The sequence below is a fragment of the Rhipicephalus microplus genome, chromosome X, assembly GCF_043290135.1.
Source record: "Rhipicephalus microplus isolate Deutch F79 chromosome X, USDA_Rmic, whole genome shotgun sequence".
In the NCBI taxonomy this organism is placed as follows: domain Eukaryota; kingdom Metazoa; phylum Arthropoda; class Arachnida; order Ixodida; family Ixodidae; genus Rhipicephalus; species Rhipicephalus microplus.
The window spans coordinates 265,872,709-265,900,557 of record NC_134710.1 but is presented as its reverse complement, the minus strand read 5'-3'; the positions used below and the strand labels follow the sequence as shown (position 1 = coordinate 265,900,557).

At 42.2% G+C, this 27,849-nt stretch overlaps 2 protein-coding genes across 6 annotated transcripts in view; both read right to left on the bottom strand.

The window, feature by feature from the left end:
* The window catches only part of LOC119162229 (Ig-like and fibronectin type-III domain-containing protein 2), a 254,828-nt gene that overhangs the window by 51,707 nt on the left and 175,272 nt on the right, over positions 1 to 27,849 (bottom strand). For 3 of the 5 annotated variants that reach the window (XM_075879049.1, XM_075879052.1, XM_075879048.1), the window contains 8 exons: positions 18,818 to 18,962; positions 10,969 to 11,066; positions 10,779 to 10,881; positions 8,839 to 8,949; positions 5,547 to 5,600; positions 5,289 to 5,420; positions 1,691 to 1,846; positions 901 to 1,067 (listed from right to left, as the gene is read on the bottom strand). In XM_075879049.1, coding sequence (XP_075735164.1) covers positions 901 to 1,067; positions 1,691 to 1,846; positions 5,289 to 5,420; positions 5,547 to 5,600; positions 8,839 to 8,949; positions 10,779 to 10,881; positions 10,969 to 11,066; positions 18,818 to 18,881 — 885 coding nt within the window. In that variant the 5' untranslated portion in view covers positions 18,882 to 18,962. Of the gene's footprint in view, positions 1 to 900; positions 1,068 to 1,690; positions 1,847 to 5,288; positions 5,421 to 5,546; positions 5,601 to 8,838; positions 8,950 to 10,778; positions 10,882 to 10,968; positions 11,067 to 11,825; positions 11,964 to 12,618; positions 12,659 to 18,817; positions 18,963 to 27,849 lie in introns of those variants that run through there. The other 2 variants (XM_075879051.1, XM_075879050.1) reach the window with 2 other exon arrangements.
* On the bottom strand, positions 11,753 to 12,638 carry GatC (glutamyl-tRNA(Gln) amidotransferase subunit C, mitochondrial). The gene is made up of 2 exons (XM_075879056.1): positions 12,527 to 12,638; positions 11,753 to 12,407 (listed from the first exon to the last, which is right to left on the bottom strand). Exon 2 carries the CDS (start codon positions 12,342 to 12,344, stop codon positions 11,856 to 11,858), a length of 489 nt encoding a protein of 162 aa, XP_075735171.1. The 5' UTR covers positions 12,345 to 12,407; positions 12,527 to 12,638; the 3' UTR covers positions 11,753 to 11,855.

Genomic DNA, 27,849 nt, shown 5'->3' with positions numbered 1-27,849 from the left:
TTTATTCTCAAAATTTCGAAAGTATCTGCTGCTTCCTATTCTTTCCCAGCAGTGTGACGACGTTATTCTCCACCATGTATAGTGAGGCCATGGTGAAAAGCACGCTGAAACAAGACCTATAACTGCTTTGGTCAACCAACCAAACAGCTGCATTAGCACGTTAACACCAGCAGCTGTCCAATGTCAAATTGTATCCAACAACGCCAAGATGGAAACGGGGTATCGTGAAGCGGTGACTTTCACCTTATTCTATGCCATTCTTACATCCACCACTCGCGGCTATCTGATTTTGTAGATGATGCGGATGAACAGCTGTTCTGTTTAGTTACCACAAGGGCCAAGCGTGAACGAAATGATACACATTGGCATCGAAAATGGCATCGTTTTGCACAGTTGCGTGAAAGAAAACCATGAACTAAGCAACTGAGCTTCAGCTTACGAGTGTCTGAGGCTTAAAAGCAAGCCAGCGGCAAGAGCAGAGCAGTCTCATTGCCCTCGCTATCGAGCAATGGCGGCGCCCATGCTTGCTGAAGGGCGGCGGTTTCTGGTGGTGCCAACACATGTTTTAGACTATGTCGACATATTTTCAAGTTCATAAAATGCATCAAAATGTTAAAGACTGTGCTTACTGTATAGCGAAAAATATCTGAGCCTGGTATTGCATCGTGAAATTTTATTGAAGCGGGACAGCAGAAGAAAAAGTGTTCGTTGTGGCGGCATTCTTTATGCATTGAAACTTATGGGCTGCCGACAGGGAACCGTGAATTTTTCGTTGTAGCGGAAATTTCGTTGAAGCAGCGTTCGTTGTAGCTAAGTTCGACTGTATGCACTGTATTTTTGACAGATTAACATAAAATTAGATCATAGCGATGATCAGTATAAACAACAAAAGGGACTTGCTTCATTCTTTGGTGTTACTTCATCAGGGTCAAAGCTCTGCAGCTCAGTGATGTTGATGAGGAAATGTGCAACTTCAATCTCCTGATGAGGTGGCATCCATCTGATGAGCAGCTCTGTGGGTGAAACAGGCTCCACTTCCAGCTGCCTAGGAGGTCCTGGTAAAAGCTCTGTGAATAGTCAGTAAAATCTCAGAATGTAGTGAAAAATCAGCAAGTACCAAGTGTTACATGCAATCACTGTGAGCACTGATGACCAAGTGCATCTTTCCACAACCTCCTGCTGAGGTAGGCTATTCCCTCAGTAGGGGGTCCATGTATAATTTCAAGAAGCTTACATGATCAATGAATTGTGCCAGTTTTTTCCCCTTAAAAGTACTGAACCCTTTCCCTGCAATACCCATAGATTACAGGTCACAAAATTAGTTATCAAATAAGCCATAGAAAATACACATTTTTTCAAAAGTCAGGAAAAAGTTAACATGCAAAACTGATGTCAAGAGACCTTTATGAAACCCTGACAAACTGATGCCAAGAGACCCTGCACAGATTTTACTGGAGCCTCAGGTATAATAAAAAAAGGCATAAGCTGCGATTTCTATATTTCCCTACAATTTGCTGTTGCAAGAAATAACTGACTGTAAATGTTAATGTTAAAATATTTCCATTATTCATACACATTGATCACTGATGATCATCAACCTTTGAGTTATTCATTCATTTAAACAATAAAAACATAATCCTGGTGAGAAATTAATGTATCAATACAGAAACGTGCATGTGAAAGTACTTACCGACACCGTTTGCAATGCATGCCAGTGTTGTCATGGTATAGTCCATGCAGGTATAATGCTCCGTAACCGTTGTAAGAGTGTAATCACCAACACAAACAGATCGGCATATCTGTGGAATGTTTTGTGCCACACAACAAGGCATGTGATTCCGGCCATCTAGAGAGTGAGAAAAAGTAACAGCAAGAAGAGCACTATTGAAAATCGGAACCACACTTATCTCATGTGTGACAGGGACAATTCTTATTATAAAAGAAGGTAGATCAAAAGAACTCACAAGGTGTCTTAAGCATTTGTCTAATAGAGCTAGAAAGCCAAAGCTGACCGGTGTGGCTATATTAGTATCGTCATCATCATCATTGGCACTCAAGAAGTCGCTTGAGCAGCCATGTTCTTTGTTGATGGTGTGACTGATGAAGATAATAATAAAACATAACTCAGCCTTTTGTAATGGGTTAGCAAGGTTTCAACCACCCACTCATCAAGCATCTCAGATAATGGAGTAATAATGATTGCCATGAATTGTTAAACATGTTAACCTGACTGCTTGTTTGACATGACGACTTCATAGGGTTTCTTCCCAAAGCAATTTCAAGCATTGGCGTAGCTCTGTTGCAGAATACCTGACTGCCCCGCAGAATACCTAGGTTTCATTCCATCTTGGCAGTGATTTTATTCATCTGATCTTTTTAAGCTGATGCGAGCTTTTGTACTACACACCACATCTTTGAGGCTAGTGTCTGATGAGGCACTTAAGGTGTTTACCTTAATATACCCAAGTATTTTGTTAAATAAGGTCTATTTTGACCAAAACACTGTGAAAGCAATGAGACGTACCATATTACCAAGTTTGGTGGTTGCAACCTTTCATGTCCCTAATGTAAAGAAACAGGTGCCAGTGGCAGTAATACAGAAACAAAAATGCACATTTGTAAATTATTCTAAATGTTCTTTTCAGAGGTGGTTCACTCTCTCATTAGAGCTGAAGGATCGCAGTGATTAACGAGTCTATAATATGTACAACTATTGTAGCCTCCACAATTGCTGTCTTTCTGATTTGTTCTTGTTATCCTGCCACTGAATTCCTACTCCATACATAATTATTATTAAGTTCAGTTCACTTGAACGTGTTTCCAAGCAAGATATGTAGAACTATTGGAGCTATGAAAATGTTTTGCATATAGCAGAGTTCTGTAATACCTGCAGTGTTATATTCAGTCAATGCAGAGTGCTCAAACAATAATATGGGGCTTGTGCATAACAGTAGATAAATTTTACAAACAGCCAAAATAATTGAAGAGTAATGCTTACCAAAAATACATTTAAGAGAACAATTGGTAAAGTTTTTGTTATTTTTGACATGAAGTCTAACTTTATAAAACATGCATTAACAATGCCTGAAGTATGTTTTAGAAAGTTAGTTGGGAGTCTATCAGTAATCCCTTGTCACACAGACAACTCACTTTTTTTAGAAGAATGTATAATGACTATTTGTACAGTAAAGCAGATATTTTTAACTAAAGAGAGCAACAAGCATGGGCATCGGTAAAATTTCCTTTTGGTGGTTGCAAACCAGTGCTGCATCATGGCAAAGGGAGGGTGGGATTGCTGGTATAGCTTAGGTTTGAAGTGGGGGCTGTCTTGGTGTGGCTTGAGGGGGCCAAGTGTGCCCCTGCTGACCCTCATGGTAACAAGTGGCTAAGTTGAAATAATTCATAAAATGTTGGAAGCCCACTATCTCATGACAAAATTCACATCTTGCTGCAACAACTCACGATCACATGCTCATTTAATTTCAGGATAAAGCTTGATACTATAAGTACAAAAGTAGACATGAATGGACACAAATGTTTTTCAACATTACCTATTAACAAAAATGTTGAAAAACAGTAGGCATAAGATGGACCTTCGAGGAACATAGGAGGTTGTTTTATAAGACAAAAAGTACTTAAAATAAGCACGAATATAATATAGCTGAAAGGACACATAGACCTTATTTAGTCACAGGTTGAAACTGAAATTGCCAAAAGCTTATCAATAAGAAGCTCAAGAGAAACATCAAATGTCTTTCTAGAGGTCAAAATATAATGTTTCTAACTCGCTCCACTTAACAACAATGGGACCGGCAGAATAAAAAAAAATAAACGAAACTGCCATTAATAAAATCATGTTTCCAAATTTTATGCTGAAGGAAAAATGATGGATGGGTAAACACAAATATTTTAAAGACTTTTGCGTATATAAACAAGAGGGTCTTGGGGCAATATTTTATTTCATTTGTACTGCCATTTTTATGGACTTTTTATGACTGCCATAATTATTGGATTCTTCCCAAAAAGAAGCACTGAGGAAGAAATATTTTTATGAAAAGAAGGCCTTGTACACAAATCAAGATTAAAAATATGCATTAGGAGATGAATTAAGATACAGTGCTTGATAACAACAGTGCAATAAACTGTTAGCGATAGGACACACTCAACATAGTTATAGCCATCTTGATTTTCAAATGACCTTCAAAAATGTAGTGCCTGTTACCAAAGCTAGGTGCACGTGCTGCATTTTAAAAAATCAAGGAAATGTACTCAATGAAAGCACTGTCAATGTTGTCCCAGTTTTTGAGAATGCCAAGAGAATATTTATTATTATATTAATCTTAACCCACTCAAAACTGTAATCTTTTGCATAAGTACAGAAACTTTTACATTGATATCTTATGAACTCTTCGAAAAACTTAGTATACATGTCATTGTCCCTAGGCATTAAGTGTTCTATGTGGCTGTGCAAGTCACTAAATTTTTGCATACCACAATGGTGATTCTGTTTTTTTGAATTTGCTATGATACCAGTGCTGTACAAGGAATGAAAACTGCTTGCTAAGGTGTACCTTGCAGTGTGTGTGTGTGTGCGTGTGCGTGCGTGCACGTGTGTGTGTGCGTGTGCGTGCGTGCACGTGTGCGTGTGTGTGTGTGTGTGTGTCATAATGCATGCTACCTGCTATGCTGATATCCATGACATCATACAATCGAGACCAGTGAGCATCATTAATATTCGTAAATAAGTATGCATTCTGGCTTCTACCCCAGGGCAGTGATGCATCTTATGCACACTAGGAAAACCACATATCAGAATTAAATATAAGCTCAGACAGCATTTAATTGGTAAAGAAGACATTCTTTTAACTTTTATACCTGCCTTTTGTATACTACTTATGATTAGACATGCTGTACTACATCGTGTAGTACACACAGTACTATATATTTATGACTCTCTTGGATAAAAAACAAGCTGTTGTGATATTTACATCAAGTGAGAACACTGTCAACTTATTGCACGTGAATACAAAACAGCAATATTCAAAAAGCACACAATGGCAATGTTATTGCAATAATGCACAAAGCAGTGGTGAATTTTCTAAACTGACTCTCTCTTGTGATTAGGTCATTCAGAAATCTGATCTCAAAAGTTCATAAAAATTTTTGCAGGTACAATCACTGAAGATCTTGAAGTACTATATTAATTAAAAAATGAATTTTCAAACAAGTTACTTGCTTTTTTCCCTTCATGTCCTCAATGTTTGCATCAGCATGCAAGATCAACTTGCCTGTGAGACACTGTGTAAGGATGCCAATGTACTCGAGACATGTCCTAGGACTGTGATGCCGCCCTGTGACAATGCCTTGGAGTGTGCAGTAGCCAAAGCACTCAGGTGGGATGCCCCTCTCATTACAGCAGTCTTTTAGAAATGGGGTGAAAGAGAGGAGCAACAAAAAATTAGAGCTGCACATATTTTCCCATGCAGGCATGCAGAACTTCACATGTTCTCAAAGTAGGCAGTAAATTGGCAAGGAGCAACACCCACCTGTGTAGTTGTGTGTGAGGAGGAATGGTGTTGATCGCCTTGCATCCTCAAGAACTGAAACAGAATATGCGTTACAAGCTGTCATCAAACAACATTTTCAGAAGCCAGGCAACCAGTGCACAGTTACTTTTCTACACTTAAAGAATACTAACATTTCAACGGCATCTATTACAGCCTTGTGGCATCTGCCACGTTTTGTTACACTCCTTGCCACATGTTGAAAGGTGTGACTACATAACAAAAATAATCAAATTTAGTAAAACTTTATAACGAAAAGTAACGCTATAGAAAGCTGTTAGTATATAACAAGTTAAATATAATTTTTCTTTTTGCAAACATGACTTTATAAAGAATACATGTTTACTGTGAATGCTGGTTACACTCGAACCTTATTATAACAGTTTCACCTGCCACGAAAATACTTCATTATATCCAAAAATTCGTTATAAACATATATTTGCAGCGCAGTATCTATGACAAGGCTATTGTTCATTCACTTTGTTATAACCGGCAATTCGTTATATCCGGGTTCATTATATCGAGGTTATAGTTATAATGAGAGAATTTTCATGTCAGATACAATTTAGCAATAGACAGATTTAACTGCAGTAAAAAAAAGCTCACCCAAAATGCACAGTTCATTTGATCAACAATATTTTCCTACTGCTATGTGTACAATGAATTAGCAAGGTCCCAGTAATAAGCTGTTCGGTATGTCACAACTAGGAGAGACTTAATTAAATGCTAGTGTGTTAGAATGCTATGATATAGGGCACAGGAGAAAATGCTACCCTACCCTAACAAGACTTTCTCATGCATTACACTAACAACCCTTTGATGCCACATGCTCAGTAAATATGAAAATTTTTTTAACACATCACTGTAGCAAATGTTTAGACAAGTGGTCTTGCCTTCTTCAAGGCAGCAACTGCTGACGTTTGCATATGTATGTGTATTTTTTATATGCTCTCCACTAGCCTCTGTTGTTGGGGAAGAGTGTACACATGCCCCATTGACTGTCCCTGTAGTGAGCATTTCAGAAGCATTATAGGTGTTCACTAAAAAAGCTCAGCTCCTGCTGAACTCTGACATAACAATTACATTCACACTAGCTTAAGCAAATCCCAACTCGCTGAGCACACAACTACATTTAAAATGTCATACTGTGGCGTTAATATAATTATGCATCCCAGCAGAGAGTGAAAAAATCAGAAGCCAACTCTATGTCAATCAAAAGATAAGAGTTCTAAAGTTTGGAGACAAAACAAAAATAAAGGAACCATGGTAGTATGGACTCCAGCTAAGTCAAAGTTATTGAAGTCACACTTCTACATTTGCCAAAGTGTCCTATGGCATGTATTCCCTAACTTTGAGGTAAAGAAGCCTTACTTAAGAAGCCTTACTTTATTGAAACAATTTGTCTTTTGCTAATCTGAAGGTTCATGCAGACCACCGTTAATGATGTGGGATATCAAAGCAACTAGTGTTCTAAAGATGCCTTGTATTGAAGCTCCATTCTTGGGTTGAAACATAATAAAAAAAGCAAACTGCACAGAAACAATCTTCCAAACATATAGGTGGCTGCATTTAAAGTCACAATAATGCAGCCGCACCAAGGATGAAGACAATCAATGCTAACAAAAAATACTTTGAAATGAAGGCATGCGAGCTCCCCACTATTCAAGAAACAATAAAAGGAGAATTCAAATGTAGCTAGTGTCGCTCTGTGTTAGCTATCAAATAGGTCTTTTATGTTGAATTTCAATGGCAGAACCAGATCAACTTTTTGTGCTCTAAGCGGAGCAATCTCAGTTTAATGGCACATTGATTTGATTGATTTGTGGAGTTTTAACATCCCAAAACTACCATATGATTATGAGAGATGCCGTAGTAGAGAGCTCCGGCAATTTCGGCAACCTCGGGTTCTTCAACGTGCACCCAAATTTGAGCACACGAGCCTACAACATTTCCGCTTCCATCGGAAATGCAGCCGCCACAGCCGGGATTCGATCCCGCGACCTGCAGGTCAGCAGCCGAGTACCTCTTTAGCCACTAAACCACCGTGACGGGGCCTATAATGGCACATTTGAGCATGACTTGTATGTTCCAATGGCAGATTGGGAGCAACCACAGATCACAGATTGCTCCATGGAACCAAAATTCTTTCTTCACCGAAATCGGGGCATTTGACCTGATGTTCACAGTACCATAGAGCCATGAACGACTACAAAAATGCCACTAGCGCCCTTGTGCCCTTCGCTAGAATTCTGTGTATAATCTACTGTTGTTTAGGTGCACACGTTCCAATCTCATATTTCACGAGAGCAATGCCGCTCAAATTTACGCTCTGCATTCCAGATTATGCCGAGCACTCGTGATCTGCCATTGTATCTCAACATTAAATATTTCTCTTAGATATAGGCATAGGAGAATGAATGAGTAGCATGGAACACATGTAAGCATAATAGTACTGTCTCACTATCTTAACACATATAACGGCTGTTGTTCTTGTATCATAAACAAATTTGTCGTTCTAAAAGATTTACTTTGACTTACCAAAAGTATAACAAAATTACATATAGCTCTGGACGCCTACACAGGTGACATCCTCAGAATACACTGACACCAAATAATCTGAGGTCGTCCAGTGCACTGCTAGTTACATATGACTACACTCATTTAGGTGACCACCACTCATTTGGTGTCAGTGTGTACCAGGTGCGCAGCCAGAAATTTTTTTTTGGAGTGGGGGAAGGGGGAGGGAAGCACCCACTTGATTTCAGGAGGGGTCCCCCCTTAAAATAACCATTTTTCACTCTCTATGTCATGGTGAAAAAAAATTGGGGGGGAGGGAGGGGGGGCACGTGTTTGGTGTGCCATCTCCTGGCTATGCCCCTGGCATGTACTGAGGATGCCACTAGCGTAGTGGCGAAATGTATATGTTTTTGTCATATTTTTGTTGAATGAATTCAAAGTAAGTTTTGTAGAATTATGACTCTCCCAGCTTTTGGAACATTTTTGCAATACATATTCGATAATTTTCTTTGTAGTAATAATTATTTCGCCAACATTAAAAAGCATTGTTGGTTTGTATGGCTGACATTTTGAAGTGAAACAGTTTTCATGATCCCTCCCATCAGCTTGGCCTCATGCACTACTGCTACATATTGTCGGACTAGTAACATGTAGATGTCAGTTCAATTAGCATGATGACATCTGACTCTCTTTGCATAATCACAACCACATGATCTGCATGTCACTATGTCACTCTAGCAAGATTCACTACCCTCACCTGTAAGTAACCTTGTTATCCGTTGGTTAGGTGAAGTGTTCAGCTCACAGCTGTATCGACCAGAGTCCAATGGTTGCACGTTGCTAATCCGTAGAACCCAGTTATTGTGCTCTGCATATGAATGAAATTAAAGCAGTCCCCAACTCTATGAGTACATGGCAAGTAATGATCAGGTTGCAAGCACATTTAGTCTTCTGTATGCCCACATCTGATCTCACAGTCCATTATGACAAAACATCACAATTCCACCTCAGTAGTGCCACGTCAAATAACGGATCGCACGCAACACTAGAGCGTTTGTGATACACTTTAGCATGATTGTCGCCAGGGGGGTCCACAAAGACGCACTTGCCCCCCTCGAACGTCACCAGCACTTGCCTTCACCCAAGATATACCAGTGCTGCCTCCTCCACCAGCTGTGATGCAACACTGGTTTGCACCCCTCAAGAGAAAATCCTGCCGACGGCCATGTGCTTTAGTACTTCTTCAAGAATCCAAACTATATAGTACTAAATTAAGTTACACCAATCCGTTCTCAGGTCACTTGAATAGTAAAGCTTTCCACTATTTCTTTCAAGCAGTATTTACAGTAGATTTCCAGAAGTTTGTCTTCTGGGTGAAGAACGAAGGCATTTGCAATTTCCTCATTAAAGTGCAGTCAAGTCATAAAACAATTAGGAGTAATCTTTAAAATGACAGCATCTTTTTATTTAGGCTGATTTGATGAATATTCACTAGCTATGCACTATAACAGGGCAGTGCGAAGTGCGGGGGGGGGACAGCTGAACACTCATTTATTTAAAGGGACACTAAAGGCAACTATTAAATCGATGTTGATTGCTGAAATCGCAGTCCAGAAACCTCCCAGTGTTACTTTTGTGCCAAGGAAGTGGTTATTTTGAAATAAAATCAAGGTTTAGTGGTCCGCACTGGGTTAGCCCACTTCAAATTACTCGCCTCAAGCGGAACGTGTCACGTCACTGTTGCCGTGAACATTGTTGCCCGGTTTTACTCTGTAGCCACAGACACTAGTAGCAGCGGAACAAAAGTAGCGGGAGCCACAGCAGCAACAACGACCATTGAACGATTTCCTGCCATGGCGTGCGAGATGGCAGACGTGCTTGGTTCAACCGGGCCCTGCTAGATGACAAGACCTGTCCAGTTTAACCAGGTGAAATTTGAGCTTTTGAACCACTCGTGCCATTCTCCATAGTAACGTACGGCGGTTCTTTTTTCCATGAATTAAACACAAACGAATAAGCAGCATTTTATAACATCTCTTGATGCACAAAAGGTTCTTTATTTAGAGCAGCTAGTTCAATTACTAGTGATTAATTGTAGGCGGTGCCTCCGACGTAATTGGGATCATTTTGCGAGTGTCCTATCATAGTAAATGGGTTCTCACGCATTTACCCTGATTTCTCGGTAAGTAGGGCACTGCTGTTGATGATATTGTCATTTTAGACATCATGCATTGAGCTTTCATTTTGACATCAATTGTTATTTGACTTTAGTGTCCCTTTAAAGGGTGGTGCCAATTCCCCCTTATACTTTTACTCTGTCGGACATTTCCGATCCATTTTAATGAGGAGGGTACAGGTTTTTTTACAATAACGGCAGTTGAAGAACCCTGCTGTTGTTTTCAAAGAACTGTTTGCATCACACATTTAGCCCCAGTAAGCCAAGGACCAATAACAGGCGATTGTGAGAACACACGATTGCTTCATATTCATTTTCACACCTATTTCACAGCTTTCTTTTTCTCAGAAACAACCAAGGCGGGCGTCGGGGTGGGCTGCTCTCGTGAGACTTGGCCCTTTATAATGGACAACATTGCGCATGCCTATGGCAGTGTAGAAACAAAAGCTCATTACTGCAACTGACTACTGTTCTGGGTGGTGTCATAAAAGTGAACTATACTCTATCAAGCTTGCTTTTACCTGGGTTATGTAAAACAGATATCCTGGGATCTCCAATGACACGCACATTGCCTGCTGTCAGCACAGCTCCCTTGTCGCGATCAGATACTCTTCTCCATAGTACCTGTTTCAGAAGAAAGTTGGGTCAGCATATTAAAAGAAAAAAGAACAAAAGTCAGCTGCTTCTGTGAAAGGATCACCTACTACTTACTGTGTAGTTTGCTTGGTCTTTTACTACGCAATCAATCAGTGCTTCATCTCCTTTTACTGCAAGCACTGGCTCTAGAGGCGTGTCTTGTAAACTTGGACCTGTGTGATTGTGAAAATAGGTGATGAGCAACAATTAATTCAGCACAGGGGCATAGATAACATGAAAAATACATTTTTGTGCTCGCAGAGCGCCTATTAAAAAGACAGCTCAAGCATGTAAAGTTTCCAAGACTTTCACCTACAAGAGCATGCTTAAAGTAATTTCGAGGTTTAATTATGAGCACATACTAAACACAGACTTTTTATCACAAGTGCTTCTTGCAACTACTCCTAAAAACACGTGTTTATAAGTTCTTAAGCAATGCTAGCTGCAAAAAGTGCTGCTATGCAGAAGCGTAATGCTCTTGTTAAAATTACTGCTGAATGTTTGTGAATAATGTTGAAACGACTTCTTACCTGGCTGCTAAAGAGTTTCTATTGTTGGGTGCATTGTAAAACAATAACAACAAGAAGAGTTGCACAACAATCAATAACACTCGCAAGGTCCATTTTCTCAGGGAGTAGCAAGTGCGTCTCTTTGGAAAGTGTTACCATGAGAGAATGAACCATGCTGAGTACATTTTTTGAGTAACACGATTTGTAAGAGAAACACCACTTTGAAATAACCACGCACAGTGTGCCCAATCCAACCAGTGCATGCAAATTAATACACATTCTGTTGCAATACATTGCTGTCAAAACTGGCAGCACACTTTGCGAATTGAATTATCACAAAAACCAGTAGGTGATGCCAGAAGCTTCAGTTTATTGTAACATTAAAAAAAAACTACGACGAAGAGACTGTAAATTCGCGCTTACACAAAATTCTCGCATCGTCAACAAGCATTGTCACTTTTCAGCGGTGGTCCCTCCACCTTCCGACAGACCGTAGTCGGATTTCACATCCAGAGGTATGTTTCCAGGAGGTGCGACAAAGTATCCTTCCTCAGTCACTTTAGCGTTTTTCAGAATTTCCTCGGCACAACACTCGATCGGGACGTCGGGCCGCAACCGCAGGGGCACGTCCTCTAAAGGAGTCACCATCGGAGCCACACCTGTCGTGTCAACGTTCATTATGACGCTGGCGAATTTGACGGCTTCTTCGAGACGCGTCACAGCCTCGGCGTTACTGAAGTCGACCAGGGAGAGACGCTCGAGTAGTTCCACCGTGCTCTGGTCCAAGGTGATCGCTTCACTAGTTTGTAACACTTTCGGCAGCGGCTCCGAGGGCACTACGTAGCCACCTCCGCTGTTGCTGCATAATGCTTGTTTTCTGTTAATAGCGTTGTGCCGCGTAGCAAACGCAGCGAACGATCGTAGTGCCAAGGCTCGAAGCATTTCAAGCAACGGCGACAACACCAAGAACACTTGAATTCACTTGCGAATCCCGGCGGCGAGGAGCTGCGAAACCACGACCGAAACAGGACCCTTTAATAAGTTCCTCTCATTTTTTATCGAACACTTGTTGTAATTAGGTAACCAAAGTCATTTAAAAGCCACAGTTCCTGCTAAAAACTAACCGGTAGAGCACAGTCCAAGATTTAAGAACGAAAAGGTGCAAACTAACGCGAACAATGCAAACCACTATAGTAATCTAGTACACTATACAAACCACGATGCAAACCGACGAGCGCCATGCTGGTCAAGCCATGCGCGAAGAGCTTGACGTGGATTGGCTCGAATTGGATGCGACACAAGGTTCCTTGCTTGCCCTCAAACTTTGCGCCAAGACTAGCGCTTATTGTCGTTTCATGGTCACGGAGGTTGCGGCTGCTCGGTGACACGCGCTATCAAGTCCTGGATACAAAAACTGGTTCCATTCTATAAAAACAAAAAAGAAAAGAAACATAAGTGTATTTTTCGTTATTCTATCCCGAGCTCCTATCGGCCTTGAGACGTTAATGCGTAGGTGTCAAGCGACGAGCGCGATCAAGGAAGCCGTAACGCTACGTCGACTTGTCTCTGCGAAGAGACTCATTCCCTATTTGCAGTCGTGTGGGGCATGTACACTGGGTGTAAAATTCTCCTGTAAGTACGTAGCGGAAAGAGCAGCTACGCTCACAAGATTGACGTTTCCTGGAAGGTTGCGTGTTTCTTCCCGACGCATGCGACGAACGCGGCAGTGGGCGACCAAGGACGCCGTTTGCGCGACATTTCCTCAGTTTGCATGGCACACATTTCTTTGGTAAAATTCTTCCTTGGTCGGTTGTTTATAGATAAATGAACTACGTTTTCATGCGTTGATTCATCTCGATCCCTAATTATTCTGCTTCATATGTGCAAAAGTAGTGATTTCGGCTGCGCAATATATAAAATTGATATTGATCAAAAGAAGTCACTCTCATGTAGCGCCCTGCCTTCCTCTTATCAGGGAACTTTGTTTGGCAGCGTTAGGATATAGGCGTCACACAATGATTAACATTACGTGTTTGTTTTATTCCTATTACTCGCCAGCACTCGCGGAGTCTGCGACAGTTCAAAAGTGGACTGATAGTCACAGCAAATTTATTAATGTTTTCGAAGGCGGGGAGACGGCAACTATAGTAAACACTGGTGTATTCCATGAGTGTAAAACTAGCTATTGCAGGCATCATTTCTGCAATGAGCGCAGTCTAATTGCCCTTCGTCATAGAAAATATGCACCCATTCGTTAAAGTGGTAAAATTATCGTTTTTAAAAGAAGCTATAAACATATACACATCAGATATAAACAGATATAAAGATGCATGGTTCATACGTCCTACGCCAATATTTTCGAAAAACTCCAAGAAAGAAACGACATGCTGCCAGCAAGTGATACTTCGCTATTTTGTTTCACGAAGAAACTTTTATTTTCAATGCCAAGTTATGCAAACACTGGATGGCATAACTAGATACATATATAACAGCGTAGAAGTATGTACTTGAGGTCTGAGACCACAGCACGATCTCTTCTAGCTTGAGCAATATAGGCTGTAATGTGCAGCTCTTTACCATTTCAGCGTGTCTCTTTAGCCATTGGTAGCCGAAAGAAATTACATGATTCACCTTAAGCCTTAAGCCATATATGACGTCTCTTTGATATCGATAAGAAATGGCAGCTCCGTAAATATGTCGTAAGTACATGATAGAGCAGCTCTTTGCGGAAAGAAGAAAATTAACATCAACCAGGCTTGTAGCCAAAATTTACCAAGAAAATTTATACGAATTTTTCAGGCAATAAAAGCTGTCAAGATGACAAGAAACTAGTCTTGAGTTGCAACCCAGGAAGAACACCTCTCCGGGGTGTTCACTCTACAAATTCAATTTTTCGGGAACCTATAGAAAGCCTTTCATTTACGGGAAATATTTCTCGTAAATCCAGATTGTTGTTTGTAGCTTTATGTTACAAACTGGTGAATGCTGATTTTTCCTTCATTAAAAGATTGAAAAAAATGTAGCTTACATAAGAGGCGCAATGCTACAGACACAACGGAGCTGACAGGCATCTGTTTTGCCAAACATCTCTTTCCTTTTCTATCTTCTCTCTACTTCATTTTGTCCCCGTTTATTACCATTGCTCTCTCTTTCACTTGCTTTCTTCATCGGTCTTTCCATATTTTTTCTTTCTTTTTCTCTGTATTTCCCACTTCCTGTTTCCTTCCATCTCTTTCTCCTGTTCTCTATTTCTTTCTCTCTCGTTCTTTGTTTCTCTCACTCCTCATTTTTTTTCGGCCTTTCATTCTCTCTATTTCTCTCTCTTTCTTCCTATACTATGTTTCACTATCTCACCCCATTTTCCCCATCCTTGCTATACGACACCAGCGTGCTAGCTGGATTGCCGAATGGTTAACACGCTCGCCTTCGGATAGTGGGTAAGAGATTTCGAATCACAGCGGAAAATTAATTTTTTGTTGCGCAATTATATAGATACTCTCGGCTGGATTTCGCCGCCGGCGTCGACGTCAGCGTGGACGTCGGCGTCGACGTCATGCACCGTATATGTATACGCCTCTATATAAATGAAAACGCAAGAAAAAAAATAAAAGAAGGACTCTGGCGCACGGAATCGAACGTCGGACATCTGCGCCGTTCAACCTCCTTCGCCGTTCAAACGGCAAGCTATCCATAGCTACCACTTACCGCCGTTGACGGGCATCGTGTTTTCAGCATTATCAGCAAGATGGCGTAGTGAGCGCGTGGCGGCTCTCATCTCTCACACGTACTTTTGCCCGCGTAGAGAATAAGGGGGTGTACGCTCGATCGCGCACCCTTATTCGCGCGCCCTTAAGTGGGGAGAATCGTACGTCTTGGCTAGCCTTTGAGTTTCGTCGGAACGATTCTGTTATAATTACCGGGCGCACAAAGGTCACTGCAATCGTTGCACAGCCTCCGTTAGCGAAAAAGGCACGCTTTTCAGACACAGCGAAGTAACTACTGAGACGCTTATTCGCGTTAATCTGTACCTGTGAATACGTTTCGTGCGCCTTTGTGCGTGATAAACGCGGGACACGTTTCGATCTGCTTGCTGTTCTGCGTGTGACCTTCCAATTTGTCGCTATCGCATTCACTGCTTCACCTTTGCAGCAAAGCTGTGACTTTTTTCCCTTGAAGTTTCTCTCTTTATTCTTACTTCTCTTTCTTTCTCTCTCATGATCTCTTTCACACTCTCTCAAGTTATTGAATCACCCGTCAGAGTTCTTTGCATACCATGCACGCCTGAAAATCGGCGCACGTGTTTTAGGAGTAAAGCATGACGAACAGAGAGCGGGCCGCGAGGCGCTCCTCGGTGATTTTCTGCGGACACCGCCGCCATAAACGTCTTGTGAAAAGCGTTTTCCAGAATATTTAGGGGTGTCGATAACTGGAAGAGGTTTCATAGTCGTAGCCGCTAACATTTTGGGAGCGGTACTCTACTTAGCGCTGACAGCGTGACCAAACGTTTCTAGAGTCTACACAACGACTTTGATAATGATACATATCACGCACCTGTGCCTTCGACGAATAACACATCTGGCGATGTGCTCGTGATTTCCCAGGCGCATGCGCATAATCCTACTGAAAGTACATCCACGTAGAGGATGTGTTTTACCCCTTGGCAGGAAGATAATTAAATCAGGCTGGTCTCTCAAAACTACAGGTCGCCATAACTTTAGTAGTCCTGCGAGCGACCGTGTGGGCGAATAATGTTATTTTTCAGCTAAAACTGAATTGGGCATGGACTGTCGAGGTAATGCATAGGCGCATATTACTTGCATGGGAATATGAAATGCACAGACGGCTAAGTAACATCATCATCATCATCATTATAACTACGCCCACTGCATGTCAAAGGCATCTCCTATGTTCGGCCAATCAACCCGGTCTTGTGCTTTTTGGTGCTTAATTGAATCTGTCCCCTAACTTTCTGTCTCTATTTGTGGGTTTTAACGTCCCAAAACCACCATTTGATTATGAGAGACGCCGTAGTGGAGAGCTCCGGAAATTTTGACCACCTGGGGTCCTTTAACGTGCATCCAAATCTGAGTACACGGGCCTATAACATTTCCGCCTCCATCGGAAATGCAGCCGCCACAGCCGGGTTTTGATCCCGCGACCTGCGGGTGAGCAGCCGAGTACCTTAGCCACTAGACCACCGTGGCGGGGCAACTTTCTGTCTCCCTCTAACGTGTTTGCCTTCTCTTGGAATTCAGTCAGTAACCCCAGCGGTTACACTGCCGACGCACTACGTGTCCGGCTCATGTTCATTTCTTCATTTCAACATACCATTAATCCCGTTTGTTCCCTGACCAACTGTACTCTCTCTCTCTCTCTGTCTATAGGTTACACCTGTCACTTAGCATCACTCACTGCCTTTCCATCGCTCGCTGCGGATAAGTAACTTAACTGCGCTAATTAGTGACATGCGTAGTATGAAATACAAATCGTACAGTCCACTTATTTGAGTACTTCGATGGATAAATGTAAACTACATCCCCTTTTACCCGCGAGTTTGACGGAAAATATCTTTATGTCAGTGAATTTAATAGTTCTTTTGTTACGTTCGTTCTATCTTGCTTTCTTCCTTTACCGGATTTGATGCTTTTTGATTTACACCTCTGCTGAAGCTCATATAAGTTCCACTTAACAAGGTAGCCTTTATTAAAATTATATTTTAATAATTCGAATCACTGAATGGATAACCTCTAAATGGCCGCTCGCTCTATCCAGTCAAAACTGCTTTTGCGGAGCATTGATTTTGTGAATGCATAACATTTTAAATCTCTTTCAAAAATGTCATGACTTCGCCCAGTGGACTCCACCCTCGAAGAAAAAAGCAACGATGGTTTATTTATTTTTTATTTATTTACTTATTTACTTATTTACAGATAGAAGAAAGCCTGCTGACAAAGCCGTTACTGTCTAGCGTGCTGTTTACGCTCAACAGAGCGAAAAAGGAAGGAATTTATCAGGGACGGTAACGATGGCAGAGACCGAATGCGCTGCACGGACCATTTTCAATGATCCCCGACCTATCATTTTGTGTCAAACACAATTCTGGCGTGCGATCAAAGGCACTGCATGGAGTGCACCGATGTTTTTGAATCTAAAGCGATATGTACCAATGCTAAGCATGCTGCGCGGAATTAAAAAAAAAACAAAAACTAAAAAGGAATTCGCCATTCATTTTTATTTGATATTATTCATCTTTTAATCACGAAATCAACAAAAACATTCATAATCGAAATAATTAACATATAATACTTTCTGTTTTAGTAGTTTTACTTGTCCCTTCAACTGTTGAATATTCGATCGTGTGAACTGTTCATCGCTATGAATTAATTTTTTTTCGTTCATCTGTGGCAACATTCAGACACACAGACGAGCATGGAACGTAATGTAGTTTATGTATAATACGAGACGGACCACGACACAATGTACTTCTGCGGTGAATCCTTCATCGAGTACAGAAGTTAGACGTGTGCATGCACTGATCGAGGCTCGTGACGCTTTACCCAGCAGTGAGGCCTGTGAAATGCTTTGTTTAATTCAAGCGAAAAAGTGCGAGCACTTCCTTACAATAGACCCCAAAATCTGTCACCAGCCGATGACGAGGCTCTGTAGCTACACCTTCCGAAGTACCTGCATCGTTTATTATGCGGCACGTTCTTAGATATACCTCTGTCTGTCTGAGGGTCTCAGTGGTATGCTTCTTACACTGATAATTATAGCAGGTCGCTGGTTCGATTAACACGGTGTAGCGGTCGTACTTCGATGGACATATGATTTACAAACGCGCGTGTTTACGAATACGAATCAGAATACAAATGTAAACCTGTGGCTTGTTTCGGGTACCATGTATACTTATATGTACTTATAAGCGCCCATATGTAGGCCGGCAGAATGCTATTATAAAGCACTTTTTCTGTTTTCTTGGCGGAGTTCTGGACGCGAGATATAGTATATCCCGCCATGAGTTGGTATTCTTGTTATAGTATATGCAGATATCACGTGTAACCGGCGTGCTTGACGCGTTTCTCAGTTCCACGGTGCATGCGCGCCCATGCATGATGCTGAGGCTGTGCTACTGGAATGGCGAAGGCACTTGTCGAACGAAAGAGTTTACTGTCAATTGTCTAAGCATGTGCGCTCGGTCTTATCTGTATTCTTTCTGAAACGTTCCCTGCGCACTAATAAAGTATATTGCTTCCAAAAATGCGATACCAACCAGCCCAGGTATCTTTCGTGGGAACGAGCTCCATATTTATCAGTTCACTGATGTGGGAGCACGCATGAGTGTGCGCAGCGCAGCCCATGGTGCACATGCAAAACGGCCCTGAACAATGGTCAGGAACTGTGGCGGTGGGACTCACCGGCTGCGTTGAGCGGCGTGGCGAACACCAGTGCTACCAAGAGGCGGGGCACGCAGACTTGCATGGCGGGAACTCTAGACGCGCATCGAGCGGGGCGGCTCCGATCACTCTGCGGTCTCTGGCCCCTCGGAGAAGGTGTGTTTGCCTGAGATAGATAAAAAGAAAAGAAGCAGGGCACAATTAAAGAAGCGCCTAATATAACGTGAAGTAAATGTCCTGCACACCTGGTTGTATGATGCGATCAAAAGCCACTCTGCATAAAGAAATAACATGCGCACTACAATAACGTGAATTGGGACTCTTTGGCACAAAACACCGGACACCACACGGAGAGAAGCGTGTTGAGACAGACGGATAATGTCGAAATACTATTTGAACGCCACAAAGGAAGATAGTTATCAGGTCCGCATGAATATTTCTACTATAGTAGTAATATTCATGCGGACCTGATAACTATGAAATATACTTTTTATTAGGTTCAAAAACATAACTTCGAATCATGAACCGATTGAATAAGGGATGATCAAACGGATGCGGCATCTTGGTGGTTAGCGAGTTTTGCTGCTCAGCCCACATGTCAACGACGCCCGCACAGGAGTTAAGAGTACTCTTGTACTGGAACAGAGATCAATGTAAGTTTATGACACAGAGCCACGTTCCCTGCACTACAGTGTCCTGCAACACCTTTCCAGGTAATCGTCGTATGGCTCCATTAGAAGAGCTTATTACCTCACGAATCCACTCCCACAAAACCATTTTAAATCCGTCAAGCACGAGCGGTGGGATTTGTCGCACGCTTCAAGCGCTTCCCATCTCCTTTCGCGCTAGCGAGCGCACTGGAAGTTACGCTGGGAGGAGGATGGTAAAGGCCTGACCACACGTGGCTGTTGCAGCGCGTCGGCGCGTAGCTACGCGCCTTCTCTTTCCACAGGGGGAGGCGCCCTTTCGTCAGCGCGCATCATGACCTTGGGCGCTCACTTCTTCATAGGCGCTGCTTACTTACAGCAGGGCCCTTCAATACAATTGAAGGACCCTGCTTACAGTGCGATCAAGAGCACGCGTGCGGGCACGTGGCAGCACCTCACGGCGACCCCGGAAATGCCGCTCACGATGCTCAAAGGAGCCAATAGCCACGGACTTTGGGATTATAGCACGATCATTTGGGTTTACGGAATAGTTCATCATTTGTCGAGAGGCGAAATGACGATACTAGCAGACTTTGGAAATTAATTGTGAATTCCGGGCTGCTTGCGTTATAACCCCGGGAGCTTCTTGACTACTCATCAATATAACGCTTTCTGATCACGCTGAAAAAGCGTTGCAAGGCCCCTTTAATTCTGCACTGAATTCGTCCGCTGGAGCTGTAACTGTTTTCCGCTGATTATACAATGAGATCGATGGGAAGCAGAGCCATGTCCGATGTTGCAGTGTTCGCAGTGGACGTAACGAGGCAAAGTGAGTAGTATCAAAGGATGCTCCAAGCGATCAGACGCCACTACCAATATTCCCGATGCCCTGGTTGACCCGTCAAGCTGTAATGGCGCACTCTGCGTGAGTCGAACTTTTGTTGTTAGGTGCTTTAAGAATGCGTTTGTCAGGGGCGAGCCCTGCATCATCAGAGCCGGCTCCGTGTGCGCGTGGTATTACACGCGCACAAGTAATCGTGTTCCTTGTACACATATTGTCATGTGGTCTTCATGAACTCTTATCAGCTCGTAACTTCTCATGTTGCGTCATGTTTTCTCGTTGTTAAGTATACTCGCGCGCAGAAAAAGTATGAAAAAAGAGCTGCGGCTATATTGTTTTTCTACTCGCATATGCTCCATGGTCTAACTTTTCAACAGCGTCGCCGCGGTTATCAGTTTGACCTTATGATACGACTTAATTTTACAACTATCAGTTTGAACAATATGATACGACTTTAGAATAAGCTTTACAACTTATTCTTGAAATCAAAAGTGCTGACAGGTTTGGCAGAGTTAAAAAATAACGTAGCCAGTTCAATCCGGAGCTTAAGCAAGCTATAGGACAACTTACTACGAGAAAACGTTTGCTGAAAGCGCACAGCATTCATCTGACGTTATATGGCGCTTAATTAATGATGTGCATGGTCGCGGTAAGTGGAACTCTGCACCATGCTGCAGCTAAGATTACCGTTGACAAAGTCGATCTCGCTGATAAAAAACTTGTGGATCACTTGAATAATCATTTTGTGAATGTGGGTATATCAGCGAACAGGCCTTTACAAGCGGACGTTTTCAGGGTCACAACAAGAAATCGATGCCCCGACAGTATTTTTCCATGAACAACGGATGAAAAAGAAATTGACACAACTTTCATGAATATAAAGAACAGTAAGGCACTAGAAATCGACAACATTCAAATAAAACTGATAAAATATGTATAAGATTGTATTACTCCTGCGCTCAGCCACATTTTTAATTTGATACTTGAGTCGAGTGTTTTTCTAGAAGATATGAAAAGAAGCAGAGTGACTGTTGCTCAAAGGAGGTGACAGTAACCTGGTGACTAATTGTAGAGCCATATCTATTATTCCTGTGTTTTATAAGGAATTAGAAAAATTAATTTATGCGCGTATATCTGCTTCTTCTGCTCCAGAAAATATAATCACTGACTTTCAATTTGGTTTTAGGAAAGGAAGGTCGACGGAGACAGCCCTATTACCATTTAAAGGAACGATTCTGCAAAATTTTGAACGAAATCTTTTCACGTTAGCTGTTTTTCTTGAATTCAGCTAGGCTTTCGATTGCATTGATCATAACATTTTACTGCTTAAGCTGGAATCATACGGGATCCGCGGCACGTCACTTCAATTGATAAAAACACTTGCAAAACAGACAGCAACGCATTCAATTAAGCACTCATATGTCATCATATTTACCTGTCTTAAATAATATGCCCCAGGGATGCGTACTGGGGCCGCTATTATTTAATGCTTACATAAATGACATCGTGGATATTGATCCCACTGTGAGCTTTGTCATATATGCTGATGACACGAACCCACTTTTTCAGGCCCTGACGCAGACGAGTTAATTATTCGGTGCAATCAGTTATTGAGCAAGCTTTACTTAGGGTCTAATTAAAAGTTATTAAAAATAAATCCACGTAAAACAAAAGCAATCGTGTTTTAAGCAAAAAACAAAATATTTTCATCAACACAGGCGTTACCTTACGCAGGTGAAGATATTGTTTTTGTAGATCAACATAAATTTTTTGGTGTCAAGTTTTCATCAAACCTCAGCTGGAACCAACACGTCGTTGATATCTACAAAAAAAGCCTCTAATGTAGTCGGTGTGCTAGCTCGTTGCAGACATATCTTACCAGCAATAGAGAAATTGCAAATATACCATGCTCTTTTTCTCTCGCACTTAAATCGCTACAATTTGGTGTGGGCAACCACGACAAAAACTAACATACTGAAACTTCAGATCCTTCAGAAAAAAGGTTATTAGACATGTAGCTAATTTAGATTATTTGTCATCCACACAACTTGTGTGTTGGAACCACGGTATTATTAAAGTTGAATATATGTATACCTTTCACATTCTGCGATCCTGCTCTTTCTCTTCCATTTCCTTTTAAATAATTCATTAAAAATACCACATGTTTAACTGCAAAAAAATGTTTTCTTAAGTACATGAAGCAGTGATGTTTGGTTTGTTTCGAGGTTTCACCATAATTACAAATTCCAAACATTACAATACAATCTACCAACAATTCTTAATATATACAGTCACGTAAAAAGCTTCTCATTAAAAGAACTGTGATCCTTTTTTGTAAATATAGGCTAACTTTGTGACGTTGTAAAATGTGTTGTTTTTGTACGATTTCATTTTTTTTTCTTTCAGTGTGTGCATGCATGCCATGCCGAATAGGCTGTATGATGGAAAATATATAGAAATCATAATGTCTCTATAATTTTGTTGTCTGACATTTGATGTAAATTGTATGATGCAGGTCATACACAAGAAGTAAATTTGTATATATCTTCCGTGGTATTTCGTCATTATTTTTTTCGCGATAGGGGCGTCATTGTTGTTAGATTTTTTGTTATTTTCTTTCCTTTTCTTTTTTTTAGCGTCCATATAACTATCTTCCGTGCTATGTTTAGCGCCAGTATGTTTTCGGTAGCAATATATATATATATATATATATATATATATATATATATATATATATATATATATATATATATATATATATATATATATATATATATATATATATATATATATATATATATATATATATATATATATATATGTGTGTGTGTGTGTGTGTGTGTGTGTGTGTGTGTGTTTTCTTACACCATATTTTGTTATTTTAATGTTAGCTTTTGTTACAAACCTTTGTCATCGTCCCAACTGCCTCGTATAGGGTTCACTGGCATCATCAAGCTGACCGCAAACAGTTTTTAGCCAGTGAACCTTTCAAAAAGTCTTTGAGAAATAAAAAATATATTTGATTTGATTTATACCAAAAATTTTGGCTTATGAAATTAAACAGATTCTCCCTGTACGGGAAGTGTTCTAGTTATTTATAGCGCTATGTGCGGCGGACAGCGTTGGAGTTCGCTTGATGCTAGTGTTGTTTTAACGTTTGATACACGAATCTTGTTATGCTTGCTTCTTAAGTGTATTGTGTTGCGTGTTGACTGAGTTTGCTTTTGTGGGAAAAGAGTTACACTCACGTGGATGTAGGGTACAAGCTGGATCCTTGTTCGACTTCACACAGAATTTTCGTGCAGATACAATTAAAGTAAAACATTAAATTTGAATGGCAGAGATATCTCTCATAATCCCATTGCTTACTGAGTGTATATTGAAATTGCAAACATGCAGACACTTGAAATAAAAAAAAAGAAGCACGTTATAATTTTCGGTTGGAAGTATACGGCTCATGAAATGCGATGAATAGTTGTGGCATGAATCACTTATAGAGCCTGTTGCTACTGTTTTATACAGCCACCAAGGGAAAATGAAAAAAAAAATTCACGCTGATGGCACTAGTGGCGTTGTTAATAAGTGTCCTGTGAAGAAAAACAACACCTGACAGTAGCAGAGGTGTTTCACTCTGCCGCGATGGTCTTGTGACGAAGGTACTCGGCTGCTGACCCGCACGTCACGGGATCAAATCCCGGCTGCAGCGGCTGCATTTTCGATGGAGGCGAAAATGCTGTAGGCCCGTGTGCTCAAGCCCGTGTACTTAAAACACGTGAATGCACTCAACAGACGCAGGGGCAGCGCCAGGAGGGGGGGGGGGCTGAAACAGCCCCAAAATTAACGCCTATCCCCCACCCACTGCCACCTGCCACCAGCAAGCACAGTCAAAACACAACACATAAGTGCTGTGCTTTCCTGCCCCACTGAAGAAACACAATTGTTGTCGTCGTTTGTCCCCCTCCTCCCCCGCCCCCGAAAAAAATCAAAAATCCTGCGACCATCCTGCACTGACTCAAGACACTCAGTGCACAATCTGGTTTTCTGTTGATCACAGCCGTTTTACGGCACGGCAATACGTACTGCTGTGGTATACACGCAGTTGTTTTTTAAACGTTTTAGCCGCACAAGTTGCGATAACGTGGTGAATTGATTGTAGTGACTATAAAACAGGCCTTTCCTATTAAAAGAAAAAGTGACGTACCGGACGCGACGGCACACGTGTTATTGAACTGTTCGGTTGTGAACAAGCACGGCTAAAACACCCTACAAAACCACCGCTAACGATTCCTAAGTACTACCAGAGTCCCTTAATACCGTTCTGGTCACGAAACTTCTCAGTCACTCTATGGGAGAGCTTGATATGGTGCCAAGAGCGGCCGCTACGCGGCGCTAGCCGTCCTAGGGGGGCCATTGCCCCGCGGCACCCGGCGGGGCGCACTGGCCGCGGCGGCATCCCGAAGGCGTTGTGTGGTGGCAGCTCGCGGTTTCTGCATCAGCGAAACACGAACTTCATGTGCCAGTGCACCGTGCTCAAGGTGGACGGCATGAAAATTTGAATGAAGAATGCCTAAGACGTGCTGTGTGACGGGTTGCAGCTCCGGATACCGAAGCAACAAAGAAAAGGCGTCGCTCTTCTGTTTCCCAAGTAGCGCCGAACTCCGAGAGAAATGGAAGCGAGCTATACCGCGGTTGGAAGCTGGTGGTTTCAGCTTCGAAAGTAAGAACGTTCGGGTGTGCGAAAAGCATTTTGATGCTAGCGACGTTGTGAGAACCGACGAGCACATCGTGAACGGGGTGGTCGTGTTGAAGTGGTCGTGTTGAACGGGGTGGTCGTGTTGAAGCATTGAAGGACTCTGGTACTACCTACGTTCGTCGCCCTGGTCGATTGTATTATCTGCTAGCATCATAAACTATGCATTTTTATTCTGCGTTCTCACTGACGGCACGCTCTCTTCTGATTTCTCCCACACCGTCTAGAATCTAAACAACAAAAAAAGTACAACGCACATCACAGCCCCTAATGCCATGCAATTATCACACTTCCTCCATATGATTTCCTTGCTCTCGATGCCCGCTATAGCCCCTTTGGCGCATGAGGGGGGGGGGGGGGGGGGGGGGGGGGGGGGCTCGCGTGTGCTGAAAACAAATCGCGACGAACTTTTGTTGTTGTTTTCTCCACGCCGCACGGCCGGCTGAGGGATGAGGGAAGACAGTGAGTGTGGGAATGAGGCGTGGACTGTTTCCCGTTGCGGGCGCGTGTTTCTATACGTTCCTTTGCGCACCCCGCGCCTCCTCGGATATATTTGCGGCAAACACGCGCGCACCGCGGACTTCCCCAAAAGAGAGCAGCCACTGCTTTGAACAAGCAGAAAACAGAACTAGCAAGAAGGCGACGCAAGCACGCGCTTCTAAGAGCGATACCATATTACTAAATCGTCACTATACAACCACTGAATATATGCTAGTTCTCATAATTCGTGCGTTTAGTGCGACTTGCAGGACGCTTGCTGCAGCCGTGCGCACCCGCTGCGGTGCTGCGCCGTGCGCACGCGAACAGCCATGAAAGACGCGGCGCGCGCTGCATTTACTTAAGGGCCAACCGGTGGCGCCCTCCACCCAAGTCGCTGGGCTGTGTTCTTTTGCTGCAGGGCGCAGTTCTCCCGCCGCCAAATTGCTGCTCTGGTATGCACGAGGACGCCGGCTCACCTGCCGGCCACGGCGGTCGGTCACACTTTTACCGGGGCGAATCGCGAACTGAGTGCGCGGTACACCAAATATTCGGGTGCGCAACACCTGCAACACCTACAATACTAACCACACATCTGTTAAAATTTGATTGGTTCACTTATAAATCTTGTCGTAGCAGTAATGTCGACGATCGTCTCGCCGCCTTCTTCGTAACATTATGGCACGAGGAAATAGAAGTGACATGCACGTAAAATGGAAGGATTTACAATCCTGAGCACTTTTAGTGATATATTGACGCAATGCGATTTGAGCTCTGATATAAATTGGACTTTAAACGTACTAGTAAAGTAGTTGGTTATAGTCATAACTGAATTTATGGAGCGCATATTAAAACATAGACGACACTGAGAAATAGAACTGGAGTTCATGTACTTAAACTATCGTTTATTGCTGACGAAGCAAACATAAATGCGCGCTTCAACAAATGCGTGCATTTGTTTTGTTTTTCGTCGCTAAAGTACACACGCATGCGTTTAAACACGAATTTATGTTCGCTTCTTCAGCAATAAACGACAGTTAAATAACAGCTTACGTACACTTCTATACTCTTCGTTGAATAACAAACGATGTAAAAGGGCACCGACCAAAAAACAATGAAAAGGTTTAAAACCTTAAAAACTAACCCTTCGGCTACCGTATACGGAAGCCTTGTTAACAGCAAAGCTGTCGTCGATCTGTTTGTTCAGTGTCATGCATGTTTTGATGTGCGATGCCCGATCCCGTTACATACATGTCACTGGACATAGCGAGAAACTATATTATATGGGTCTATCATGAAGTTTCTCACTGTGTGCTTCTGATCGATTAGGACACGAGAACATTAAGTGACCAACATCACACGTATTACAACTTAACAGACGATTTTTTTCGGGCTATAGTTTATGGTTTGTCTAAGCCACAAGCGATTGCAGGTCGTCTTTTCTGTCTCCGATTCTCCGTAAAGTGTTGCACTGCGTATAACGATGGGGCATATGATAGCGCTAATGAATGGTACATGGACAGAAAAGTGCGCAGCTATTGGTTTCGCAACCATAAATAATAGAATACACGTATAAATCTCGACTGAAACACAATGAACTGGGTACAAGCCGCTCTTAATGTTGATTCTCTACATTTGGTACTGTAATATCTTTATAATAATACCAATTGTTGAGGTTTGACGTTCCAAAACCACCATGATTAAGAAAGATGCCTCATAGTGGAGGGCTTTGACCACCAGGGGTTCTTAACGTGCATCTGAAGTACATGGGTCTTAAAAGTTTTCGCGTTCATCGAAAATATGGCCGCAGCGGCAGGGATTCGATCCCACGACCTCCAGGCAAGCAGTCGTGCACTATAACCACCAGACCAACGTGGCGGGTAGTAATTTTCTCCTTTATTCTGTTGCACGCGTCTCCACACGCAGAGATATATGTACCACAGTGACACCCACAATCATGCTCAGTCGTTCAGAAGAGGTTGTTGGCCATCGTGCACTTGATGTGAGATACAGCTGCCGCAAAAAGTGAGCACATAAACTAAATCACGGTGATTGATGCTTTTTGAGCATGATAACATTTTGAATATATATTCTGTGGTCTGCTCTCGAAATAAAGAAGTTAATTGGAAGTATACCACTCATGTCGTGACTGTTTTCTTTCGTGTCTGTGGCTCGCGTGCATTCATTTAGCGGTAATCAGTGAGCCCTTCTGTCTCACAGAAACACTACACTCTGACGATGAATGCATGGCGGACTTCCTATAAAGGTGAACCGATTGAAAATAATGCAATGCGAGATCGAAGCGACCCCTATTTTCCGGGCATATATAGTGTCTATA

Excerpts from the sequence above, each read along its gene's own strand:
- GatC (XM_075879056.1), bottom strand. The coding sequence starts at position 12,344 with ATGCTTCGAGCCTTGGCACTACGATCGTTCGCTGCGTTTGCTACGCGG.